The 12,780-nt window shown below is 40.7% G+C and overlaps 1 protein-coding gene across 2 annotated transcripts in view; it reads left to right on the top strand.

Moving 5' to 3' along the window:
• birc6 (baculoviral IAP repeat containing 6) overlaps window positions 1-12,780 on the top strand; it is a 100,316-nt gene that overhangs the window by 55,339 nt on the left and 32,197 nt on the right. For both annotated transcript variants that reach the window (XM_059359204.1, XM_059359205.1), the window contains exons 48-59: window positions 138-332; window positions 437-637; window positions 787-1,066; window positions 1,566-1,822; window positions 2,990-3,098; window positions 3,393-3,626; window positions 4,695-5,547; window positions 6,808-6,951; window positions 8,846-8,975; window positions 9,660-9,791; window positions 10,438-10,599; window positions 10,713-10,886. In XM_059359204.1, the coding sequence (XP_059215187.1) occupies window positions 138-332; window positions 437-637; window positions 787-1,066; window positions 1,566-1,822; window positions 2,990-3,098; window positions 3,393-3,626; window positions 4,695-5,547; window positions 6,808-6,951; window positions 8,846-8,975; window positions 9,660-9,791; window positions 10,438-10,599; window positions 10,713-10,886 (2,871 nt within the window). The remainder of the gene's footprint in view (window positions 1-137; window positions 333-436; window positions 638-786; window positions 1,067-1,565; window positions 1,823-2,989; window positions 3,099-3,392; window positions 3,627-4,694; window positions 5,548-6,807; window positions 6,952-8,845; window positions 8,976-9,659; window positions 9,792-10,437; window positions 10,600-10,712; window positions 10,887-12,780) is intronic.

Here is a 12,780-nt window from a genome sequence, read left to right as displayed (position 1 = left end):
TGTATGATCACGACTATCGGCGGTATCAGCTGTAAATCCTAATAGATAATGTACAAACAGCCATTTATGCATTTAACACAAGCTGAGAGCAGTAAATATGCTCATTGAGAAACCATAACTTCCTTGTGTTTTACCAGGTGGTGTACAGTTGATCTGTAACAACATGGTGACCAGCACCCGGGCCATTGTGAACACAGCACGCAGCATGGTGTCCACCATCATGAAGTTCTTAGATTCAGGTCCTGGGAAAACAGCGGATGGTAACCTCAAAGCCAGAGTGATGACCTCAGAGCCAGACAACGCTGAAGGACTCCATAACTTTGCTCCTTTAGGTGCTTTCAATTGCTTTCTCCTCCATTTGTTCTCCCCAATATTTTTCAAGTAAAAGAACCTCACGACAACTCTAATTCTGAATCATCTATGTGTCCCTTCGCAGGCACCATCACATCTAGCAGCCCCACAGCTCAGCCAGCAGAGGTCCTCCTTCAAGCCACGCCGCCCCACCGCCGGGCCCGCTCAGCAGCCTGGTCCTACATTTTCCTGCCGGAGGAGGCCTGGTGTGACCTTACCATCCACCTTCCTGCTGCAGTGCTGCTGAAAGAGCTCCACATCCAGCCACACCTCGCCTCTCTAGCCAGTGAGTAACCCTCAATTTGACAAGGAAAAAATATACTTTGGAAGTTTGTTGGAAAGTGTTTTTATTCAACAAAGTGTTTCCCTTTCACTTTGAGGAACTCATCTGTCACTCCTTTCTGTCCATGTCCCTTCCTCCTACCAACCAACCAGCCTGCCCATCCTCAGTTTCAGTGGAGATTAGTGCTGACGGGGTGAATATGCTGCCGCTCTCCACACCAGTCATCACCAGCGGCCTGACGTATATAAAGATCCAACTGGTGAAAGCAGAGGTTGCGTCGGCTGTTTGCCTGAGGCTGCACCGGCCTCGTGATGCCAGCACACTTGGTCTGTCTCAGATCAAACTCTTAGGCCTGACCGCATTTGGTAACACTTCCTCTGCAACTGTGAACAACCCCTTTCTGCCTTCTGAGGACCAGGTCTCTAAAACCAGGTAATGAAAACTAAAACTGAAAATTTGTCCAGTTTTAAATGATGCAGGTGTTCTGGGTTGGGCGATCCAATCATGGTTACTTGAGCTTGCAGATAGGCAATCCCATCTCCAGTATTGACAGGCAGGCTTGAACACGAGGACTGCTCCCCAGCTACAAAACGCGTGTTTCCACTATAATCAGAAAGTGACTACAGGTACATCTCAAAAAAAGTAGAATATTGTGAAAAAGTTCAATATTTTTTGTGGTGCGCCGCTGCTGAATGAATGTAGGGGAAACACTGGTGTAGTGCATTTTGAAGCGTTGCTCTGCACCATGGACATTTACCACTCTGCCGTTTAGCTGCTGTCATGCGACCAGCTGCTCCTTAGCATCAGGGAAGCCAGTGTGTAAGAGATGGTAAACCAAATGCACAGTAGGGTGCAGATTCTTGAGATTTTTATGTCCTCTTGTGTTGTGTTGTGTAGAGTTGTTTGTAACCTTTTCCTTTTCCCCGTACAGCATCGGGTGGCTACGTCTCCTCCACCATTGCCTGACCCATGTCAGTGACCTGGAAGCCATGATGGCCAGTGCTGCTGCACCCACTGCCAACCTGCTGCAGACCTGCGCGGCATTGCTCATGTCACCTTATTGCGGCATGCACTCGCCAAACATTGAGGCGGTGTTGGTCAAGATTGGCCTGCAGTCCACGCGCATTGGACTCAAACTCATTGACATTCTGCTGAGGAACTGTGCTGCGTCTGGCACCGACCCTGCTAGTGAGTCACACACAGCTGCATCGCTGCTTGAGTTTTGGTCATAGACAGCAGGTCCGGGGGATCTTATAAAGCATCAAAATATAAAATAAGATAATATTCGAAATTCATCAAAATGTAATGCTTTAAGATATCCTTAAGTGAGGTTGTTTGAGTTTAAAAGACTTTGACATGGGTATATTTCTAATGATCTCTTGTAGTATCCATGTAGTAAGTTAATGTCCTACAAGGCCTCACATGACTGAATCCAAATGAATATTTGGTAACATTTTATTTCACAGGGCTGTATTTATAGTTGATTTAATTTGGTACTAATTTATGGTTAATAGAGGTAGAGTTCAGTTGGTACACATTCAGTTAATAAGTTCATTGAACTCTTAAGTCAGTGCACAGCAGATCAGACAGCATTCGGCAGTCCGCTAACTTGTTGCTCTCACAAACAATATTACCTGCTCTGTTTCAATAATGCTAGGCTAAAAAAATGCACAAGCAAGCTGAAAATGTCATGTCATGGTCTAAGCAAATTTTGAAGCAAAATTTTTGAAATATCACATTTAAGAAAATGTGAATTAGGGATGTTTCTATCTAATGGTTTAAAGCAAATATACAAAGCTACATAAACATACTTTCATCAGAAGATGGCAGTGTAATGTATTGCTGTAGGCTAGTCTGTCAGGAATCCTCTTCAGGAATTGTTTAAATCGGGTAACTTATAATTGTTCTTTCATGTCGGCTTGACAGTTTTAGCACATTAACTTTTTTTTTTTTTACATTTTCGAAAGTTTTATCGAATTTTTGTTTTTCCATCAAGTTTTTCTCATATGAATCTTCAAAATGTGCATAGAAATTTGTTGATGGAAATATGACTAATAAGAGTAAGAGAAAGGAGCTATGAGTAGAGGAAAGGCATGCTAGCTGTTAGGCTAAATTATGCATTGTAAAACATGATGAAGTTCAGCTATCAAGCCAATAATCGTGGCTAGCAACCCACTCCATCAGCAACCAAGGTGTCTGCCAAATGAATGTAATGTAACAAAGAGTCAGGCAGGGTTAGGATTCAGAGATCCCTGCATATCTAATTATCAAAAGAATACCATATCGGTGGAAGGTACTTCACAGGGGGTCAAAAATCATTCATCCTTATTTTAGTCTTTTCTTCCATCACTGCAGATTTGAACAGTCCCCTGCTGTTTGGGCGACTGAATGGCCTCTCTTCTGACTCCACCATTGACATTCTGTACCAGCTGGGCACCACACAGGACTCTGGAACCAAAAACAGGTACATCAACATCCTGTTTTACCTTGACTCAAATGGTCTTTAAGGTCCCCTCTGTAGGAATAACAACCAATGACAAACAGTTTTGTCAAGGTGATGTTCCAGACAGACTTGTTTGCCAATAGTAAAAAGTGTCCTTACACTCTCCTTGTCATCTTTTATGGTTATATGGTCGTGTTTGTTGCATATAAATTCCACTGTGATGAACTTCACACTGAGGGACTGAGGAGATGAAGCTGTGTTCTCCAAACCACGTAATAAGTTAATTAAATACAGCTCTGAATTTTCACACTGCAGGATCCAGGCTCTTCTCCAGTGGGTGCATGACTCTTCACGGGTGGCGGCCCACAAGATGAGTAGCCCCATGGGCTACAGTGCTGCCGGTGGCTCTTCTTCTGCTTCGTCAAGGGAGTACGGCCTCCTCATGCCTTCGCCGTCACACCTCCACTGTGTGGCAGCCATCCTGTGGCACAGCTACGAGCTGCCTGTTGACTACGACCTTCCTGCATTGCTCAACAGAGAGCTCTTTGAGTCAGTCATAGTTTTTTTTCCTTAATATTAACACAATATATACACGCATGCAAGAAATTATTTACCCAAAAATGAAAGTTTAGTCAAAATATGCCCACCCTCACATCAACTGAAAATGAAGTGGCATTAAAGTCTCCCCCTTTAGACATGCTCCTTGCTTTGTAAATGTGTGTTGCAATTTGACATTCTGCTCTGATGACATGTCATGATAGAAATGTTTGGACAGAATGCAATAATTTGCTAATCCTCCCTTCGGAGTTAAAATTGTAAAAATATGATATTTTTAAGCTCTTAAAACATACCTGCAGGCAGATAGCAGTAGGTGTAGGGATATGGTTAGATCAAAAACCGTTTTTTTTTTTTTTAGCTCATCTAGGTTCGCTTTTCACCACATGATAAACAAGCACAGCTGCAGAAACTATAAAATGTTACCTTTCAAATGAAGCATCTGACATGCATTTTGGCCTTACAGTTCTTCTGTCATAAACTTTGGCTCAAATGTTCTTTCGGTCTAATTCTAACACTCGATAAGAGGTTGATGTTCAAACTAATAAACTCGTGTTTGTATATAAACTACATCCAAACTATCTGAATGAAATGAATAATTAGTAGAAACCGTAAATTAGGATACGATTTTATTTTGATTGCCACATGCCACATTTTTAAAATTTAATCATGAAAATTATAAACGCAAGCTTTATAAAATGTCATGGCAGTTTGCACAGCTGTTGGTGAGACTGCATTTCTTAACCAACCAAACTTGCCAACCATATTCCTTGGATGCTTGCATGCAAATAGTGATGCTAGTCATAGCGTTATATTCAGTAATATTAAGCCTGTTTCAAGGCATTTCAAGGTTCCACTTAACTATTTATCTCCTGCAGTTTTGTGAAACATGAATGAAGTCTTTTTTCTGTTGCATATAATGGTATTTAGTATGCAAACATAATGGCTCTTGATAATGACAAGATATTTATCCCCTGTACTCAACCCTATTTATGACACAGTTTTGGCTTAAATATTGTTAATGAATGTTAATGAATATTGCAAAATTTTTCCTTCCTCCAGACTGCTGTTTAACTGGTCAATGTCGTTGCCGTGCAACGTTGTGCTGAAGAAGGCTGTGGACAGCCTGCTGTGCTCCATGTGTCACATCCACCCCAGCTACTTCTCCCTGCTCATGTCCTGGATGGGGATCATCTCAGCGCCCAGTGTCAGTCACTCTCAAGCCCACCATCACCGCCTGGCCATGACTGATGATGGCAAAAAACAGCACAATGCCAACACCAACGCTGCAGGACTCACCGACGACTCTAAGCATGCACGGCCCCCGATTAACCTGTCTGAGTCCCAGCTTACTACTCTGGCAGCTGCCTCCCAGTCTCCAGGAGCCATAGAGCAGCTGCTGGAGTCAGGTTTACCCTCACTGCTGGTTCGCAGCCTGGCACAGTTCTGCGTTGGCCTCCTGGCCAGTGCCGACCTACCTCTGCCTGCTGCTCAGGCCGAGAGACGACATCACCATCACCACTACCACTCGTCCCACAGTCGGCAGCCTTTGGTTGCAGAGCTGGCTGCTCCAGTGCTGCGCTTCCTGACTGAAGTAGGCAACAGTCACGCCATGAAAGACTGGTTAGGAGGACCAGAGGTAAACCCACTCTGGACGGCATTGCTCTTCCTTTTGTGCCATTCCAGTGCCAGTGCTAGTGCAGGTGCCAATGCAGGCTGTCAGCCTCTGGGATCTGGATTTGCCGGTCCTCCTCGATCCCAGCCTCAGGCCTCAGGGTCACGCTTCTCCCTGGCGTCTTCCGGGCAAGCAGGAGGACTCACCACCCAGCAGAGAACTGCTCTGGAGAATGCCACTGTGGCCTTCTTTCTCCAGTGTATCTCCTGCCACCCTAACAACCAGCGGCTCATGGCTCAGGTCTGCTCTTATATTCCACTTTAAGTAGATGTAGATATAGCAAAGACTAAAGCTTCCACTTTCCCACAGACACCAGGAATGGAGTCAACATAGCTATAGAGATGACAATTTTAAATCAGTGATTCTTTCAGTGGTTCATTTAAATTATCATGTTATTTATTTTACAAAAAGATTCATAGTTCAACAAATATTGGTTTATTTTTTTAAATCAATAGTACTTCATAGATCACATTCTAAACTTACAAATCTGTAACTCTTCGAATCTGCCAAAATACAATACATGTTCTATCGTTGTGCTGTTTCTTCACATAATTTAGACTAGTGATGTCCCAATCCAAGGCTGATCACAGCATTTGTAACAGCTGTTGAATCATGTTGAGCCCATCCAGTCCTTTTGTCAGCTGTCACACAGGTGTTTTTACCTGCAAAGCTTTAATGCACACACAGTGGCCCTCATTTATCAAACGAACGTACGACAGAAAGTGAGTGTAAAGTGGCCGTACGATCATTTCTACAAGGCTTGGTGTCTCTTGCTGTCATCTATCGTGCATGGTGTTTTACAGCAGGAATGCCCCAGCCCATGCTTGGGCCTGTAGGATAAAATTGACGTTGCATCCCAATGAGCAAAAAGCAAATAATAGTAAATACAGTTTATTCAGGTAACTGTAAGCAATAAATAATTACCTTGAGACAGTGACAAAGCTAAAGAGAGGGTTTTACCATTTTAAAAAAATGCTAATTCAGCTATTCAGTTGTCAAGTATACATATTAGAATAATTTATAATCATTATAATCATTTATAGCGTTAATGTATTTGAAGTGTGCATTGTGCAGCTTTATTATCTAGGAAAATAGAACTCTAGATAGAACTTTTTGGACTCTATTATTAAATTACTGGGGTCGGGATTCAGGTACAAACAACTTGATCAGGAATATAGAAAATAGGCTATATCAGATTATTCCAAGGGTCCTTGTTATATTCTCCATCCTACAAGGGGTCCTTGGCTTAAAAATGATTTAGAACATTTTAAAATTAGTTTTGGTATCACTTTTAAATGATTATATTGTTAATAGTTCTAAATATGAAAGGTATTTTCTGAACCATTTGGAGTCTAAATATAACATGTAGGAGATGAGGATCACATCTAGTTATATATTTGTATAATAAATATATTTTTACCTTCCCCCTGGTATCAATGTCATACTCATTTGGATGCATTCATTGGTTTCTGTATTGACGAGGATGTTTTCTGGCTGCAGGTTCTCTGTGAGCTCTTTCAGTCTGCACCCCAGCGAGGCAATGTACCGATCTCTGGAAACATCTCAGGCTTCATTCGAAGGCTTTTCCTGCAGCTCATGCTGGAGGATGAGAAGGTCACAGTCTTTCTACAGTCTCCCTGTCCGGTGGGTAACGTAATGTGCTGCTGAATGTCTGCCCTTTCTTCCTTTCCACATAAGAGCAACCTGTTTTATTAAGTTAAAGTGCATTTCCCAAATTACTTTCACACAAAGCAGTTTTAGTTTGAACACGTAGCTGATTCAACAACCCAGTTAAAGTAAGGATGAAAAGTAAAAGAAATTGTCATTTTCCTGGGACCCCCAAATCAACACAACACAACAAAGTCCCGTCTACCTGTGGTCATAAACACCAGTCAATTACAGGTATTAGTTTCCCCAAGAGCCTCATTGTGGCAAACTTACAGAATTTGAGTGGCAGTGGCACGGTTCTTGGAGGCTGTCCATTCACTTGTCTGACATGTTGATCCCAGAGAAGTGAAGATGAGTTCAGTTGTAGCATCCAACAGCAAAAGTGAACTGTAAGTCCAAGTTGTTTGCATTGCACCAAATTCGACACTGCTCCTTGGATTGCTTGCAATACACTCACCAAGTGTTAAGTAGATTAGCTAAGCAGTTCTCAAGATATGCGAAGGAACCACACACACACACACACTTAGTTTGTAGCAACAACATAAGGAAGGTTTCCAAACACATCAAACCAAAGCCAAACCAGAAATCTTTAGGTGGTCGAGATGAATATAGAAGATCACACTGGGGATATATCATATTTGCCTGGCATGATAAGGCTGTGGCAAAGGATTTCTCACCATGTCAATAAAACAACTCAAACTTATAGAAAAGTAATGTATGCATGATTGACTTGGAAATCAGTTAGGGCCATAAGGGGACAGCACAGTATATAGAGTAGTGTTCAAAATAATAGCAGTCCAATGTGACTAACCAGATTAATCCAGGTTTTAAGTATTGTTTTTTTTGGTAAGGGTGGGTCGGTATAACCAATTATTAGTATTGAGGGAAGCATTGAGCATTATAAGACAGGTGAAATTCTGAAGTAACTTTGATTTTGATGAAATACTATAAAACTGATATTGATGAAATTCTGCTGCTTAAAATTCTGCTATTTAAAAAAAAAAAAAAATTCTGTTCTGATGTACTTTCTGGTACCTAATATGATGAACCACAGAAATTAATAAAATAAAATTCTAAACAAAAAAAAAAGTTGAAAGGGGGGTGTTCACTACTATTATTTTGAACACTACTGTACACTACATAGTATGTAAAGGAAGGCAAATAAATCTCTATGGGGTTTCAAAAAGACTCACTTTTACATGTTTCTTGCATAGAAATCTGTTTCCCACAGCCTCTGGAGAAGAATTTCACATGTTTTGAAGCAAGACTGTCAAAAATGCATTATCTCCCACCAAGTAGAGAGACTACTGAGGGAAAGCAAAGAAATCACTGTGGGGCTTCAATGGTTTCCCACCACATTTTATATAGATATTTATTGTGCTGAGAGGATGACTGGTGTGTAGTGTCGTCAGTCAGTGAGATCCACCTTGCTCCTCCAGTCTAAATACGGTCTGCTCACAGTTTACGATAATAAGACATTGACATACGAAAAGAAAGATGGGGAATGTGTAACGCTGAACTTGATGCTTCAAACGGGCCACAAACCAACGGTTGACGTCATGGTCATTGCACACATTTACATTATCTGAGAATAATTGTGAACTGAAGTAAGGAGGCATGGAAAAGGATTGGAGGAGCAAACAAACATGATTCTTTGGAGCCTCAGTTAAGATATGTAACTAGCATAGACCTCTCTGAAAACCTTTAAAAAACAATCGACTGGTCCATATCTGCTCAAAGAGAGAAGGCAAACCAATAACCATGTATTTTATCCAATACGTTTTCATTACTGAATATTCCTGTAGCAAAGTTAATCGTTATATTTTAAGAATATGCTAACACAAAACCCTTTTCACTTTTTTCTTCTCAGTTGTACAAAGGACGCATTAATGCCACCAGCCACATGATCCAGCATCCTATGTATGGAGCTGGCCACAAATACCGCACGCTCCACCTGCCCATCTCCACCACGCTAGCTGAAGTCCTGGACCGGGTTTCTGGTATGTTTCACTCCAGAAAATATTAACCTCTAACTAAAACAAACTGCTAAAAAATGATGTACGATGCATAAATAAGTACAACACGCCTTGTGAGAAGGCCTGTTCATTCTGTCATCAACAACGAATCTGTTCCAACAGAAATACTATTGCCATTCACTGATTGTTTTATAAGGATATGTCTTGATTGATCGTGTATGTATGAGAAAAGGAAGGACTAGTTCATTTTTATTTCTTAATTGATAAGAGATAATGGATGATAATTAACTGGATGAGTTGGATCTCTACCAGGTTGGACCGTCTTTTGCCCTCAGAACTGCTTTCATTCTTCGTGGCATAGATTCAGCAAGCTGCTTGAAACATTCCTCAGAGATTTTGATCCGTATTGACATGATACCAGTTGGTTGCGTCTCTCATGCTCTATTTTTGTCCCTTTTTGTGATCTTCGCTATCTGTTTGCATGGGCACCCTCACTGCATCCAGAGCTTAGTGCCAACCAACATTGGGAGGTGTTGTTGCTTCTATGCCTTAGAGACTTGCCATCAATGTTTTTTTTCCTTTGTTTGAAGATCTGAAACTGTGAAGTGTGGCAAATGAGCAAATATAGGAGAAATCAGAAAAGTGGTAGATACTTTTTTTGGGCAATATGAATTTTATTACTCTTGCCCCATGATTTCATCCAAACAGACACACCGAGCATTACAGCCAAGCTGATCAATGAGCAGAAGGAGGACAAGGAGAAGAAGAATCATGAGGAGAAGGAAAAGATGAAAGCAGATAGCGGCTTCCAAGACAATTACAGTGTTGTTGTGGCTTCAGGTACTATTTTATGCATATGGAGATTAGCATGTCACATGAAATCTTAGTTTTTTACTGCAGTTAACTTGTTTATTATGTAGGGAGTAGTGAAGAGTGATTTCCGATACAACAATGAACTTCAGCTACACACCAGATGGTTAATTTAAAAACTACTTAGAAAATGTGAAAGCATCATGTTCTAAGTCAAGTTACTGTTGTCAAATGTCATGTTGGTACCACATCAAGGGATTTTCTATCATCAAGTCCTTTAGTCTGAAGTGAAAATATCGATAAATTAAAAAACAGTGCTTCACACTTAATTTGTAATATTTGATCCACATTGTGTACCCAAAGCACAGATGAAAATATTAATTGCAGCTTGGGTTTACTCAGAAATACAGCTGTGAATTAGGCATTCTTGTCAAAGTTGTCAGGTTCTATCCTATGATCTGTTTCAGAAATCTGACAAGGAGAAATGGCAGTATGTTGGCTTCACAATAATCAGATATATAGATATGTAATACTGGCAATATAATGAAGCTTTTAGTAGCTTTCAGTATAGGAGTATTTTTATTTGATCAAGAACATTTGTTAACCTGAATTTCTATGGCTAAAAACAAGACTAACAGGCCCGTCATGTTTCCATGTTGTCTGCATCTGTCACCAGGTTTGAAGTCCCAGTCCAAGCGAGCTCTTTCAACCCCTCCCAGACCTCCATCCAGGCGGGGTCGTGTGATGAGTGATAAGTTGACTGCTTCATCTGGTGTTGACCCTTCAGCCAAAACCATCAGTGTGCCTGTCTTCCACCTCTACCACAAGCTGCTTCCAGGTACTAAATTTACCAGTACAAGTCAACATACTGTCCCACATCTGGCAGCAGGATAGCAGGGGGTTTGGTATATATTATTTGAGGTGAATTTTTGCATTTTTCCTCACGTCCAGGTCAGCCCCTCCCACCTGAGATGACCCTGGCCCAACTTCTGACAATCCTGTATGACCGCAAGCTGCCACAGGGCTACCAGTCTATCAACCTGACAGTCAAACTGGGCTCCAAGGTCATCTCTGACCCTGGCCTTTCCAAGACAGACTCTTTCAAGAGGCTGCGCACTGAGAAAGGTACCGAAACAGCTCTACAGTACTTGTTCCTTCAAATAATACTTGATTTATATATTCTTACTTTAGATTCTAAGCTAAGATCTTTAACATAATGGAACAAAGTGTGTTCACTCTGACTTACTTTAACTGTGCTGTTCATATGACTTACTTACGTCATTTGAACTGGTGGGTAACACATTGATACTATAATCATGCCTGCAATTTATTTAACTTTATACTTTTAGGTGTCATAGAGCCCATTTTCATTCAGATATGTCTTGAGGTCCGAGGGCAGCTTTGAAAATCACTATGTATAACTTTTCACCTGCTTCCCAAGATATGCCATGGTTGGTACCAATGGATTCCTTACGTCAATGCCTTCCTCTATGTAGTCTTAGAACAAACTCTGCTACAGCCCCTGAAAGCTTGCTTTACTAAACAGGTATATGCACCTGGCATACCCACTCAAAGTTTTTTTTAGCCTTACTGAAAAGGCAAGCAGGTTTGGTTTGAAAGCAACCTATGAGATGCCACTTTCAAAAAATGATTGCCACAAATAAAATGTAAATGGTGCTGTGGCTGTTGGCTTCTTCATCTGCCACATGTCCTGCTCCCATTCTTGGACCAAGCGGTGACCTCTCAACATGTGGTAGAATTTTGTTAGTGTTTACCAAATCATCAACTGCTGGCTACTAAGGTCTGTTGATTCAGCATTATCTTCACTTTGTCCTATGTAAAACCGTCTGGATGGAAGAGAATGGAATGAAGGGATACTGATTATGACTATATAATGTTTTAGACCACTTTTGCAACCACAAATAACTTGATTTGAAAGGGGTTTAGGACTTGCAGGTGGATTCTGAATGAATTGTGCTGCAATAAAAATCTCCAATAGCTATTTCTCTCCTCTTGCATCAAGATTCAATGGAATGGTACTTTGGTTAGAGTTCAGCTCACATCACCTGGGCTATTTCTTGGACTATTTTGAAAGATATTCAAGTCTAAAAGGTTGTCAGTGGTTTTGAGTACAATCTGTTAAATCATGGTCACTCTTCTGTTGACCTTTGTAGCCCTTAGGGAATTAAAGCTTTTTTAATCCTTGGATGTTGCTTTTGCACAATTGTTAGGGATTTTTAGATATCGATGTAGATGTATGTACATGTATGTACAATTGCATATTGTTTTATACAAGGGTTACGTGCAGAATATTTTTGCATACAGAAGTATATTATGGTGTCTTTTGAAGTTATTTACTCTTATGTAGTGGAAAATCTAAATAGACGACAAGAGTTTCTTAGAAAGACAGCACTGTGCGGGATTTAATGACAAGTATCACAAAACAGATATTAAAGACAATATTCAAGATACACAAACAGGTCCTTGGTCCGAACAGCAACTGCATAGTTTTAGTATTTCTGTTACTATATACCTAATGTTCGTGTGCAAGGTCTCATGTTTCCCTGTTATTGTTCCAAATGGTGCAGTGGGATTTTTCATAACTCAGATATATTAATCAAGCAGGAGTTTCCTGTACAAAGACTGTGACTGTTGGTCACATTCTGTGTGTTTGACAAATCATATGTGAGGCATTTTTAAATTGCTATATGTCTGATATTTTAATACATCTTCAAATTAATTCCACAACACTTACTGTCTCTTATCCAGTGGGACAAATAACAGTTGGAACATTGCTGCAGAAGAACATTTAGTAAGCACTGATTGTTGATCAAATTGCTGATTCTCCACTGCTGGGCCATAGACTGCTGTAATAGATGCTGGGTAGGAGGTTGTGTGACAGACTATGTTTTACATTCCAAACAATTAGTGAAAAAATAATCTGTCTCATTTCAGTGATGGGACACTCTTCAGAGACTTTAAGTAGACTTTCAAACAGATGCAGTGCTAATATGTCCCA

This window comes from Centropristis striata, chromosome 20 (genome assembly GCF_030273125.1).
Source record: "Centropristis striata isolate RG_2023a ecotype Rhode Island chromosome 20, C.striata_1.0, whole genome shotgun sequence".
NCBI lineage: Eukaryota > Metazoa > Chordata > Actinopteri > Perciformes > Serranidae > Centropristis > Centropristis striata.
This window is presented reverse-complemented; position numbering and strand designations above follow the sequence as displayed.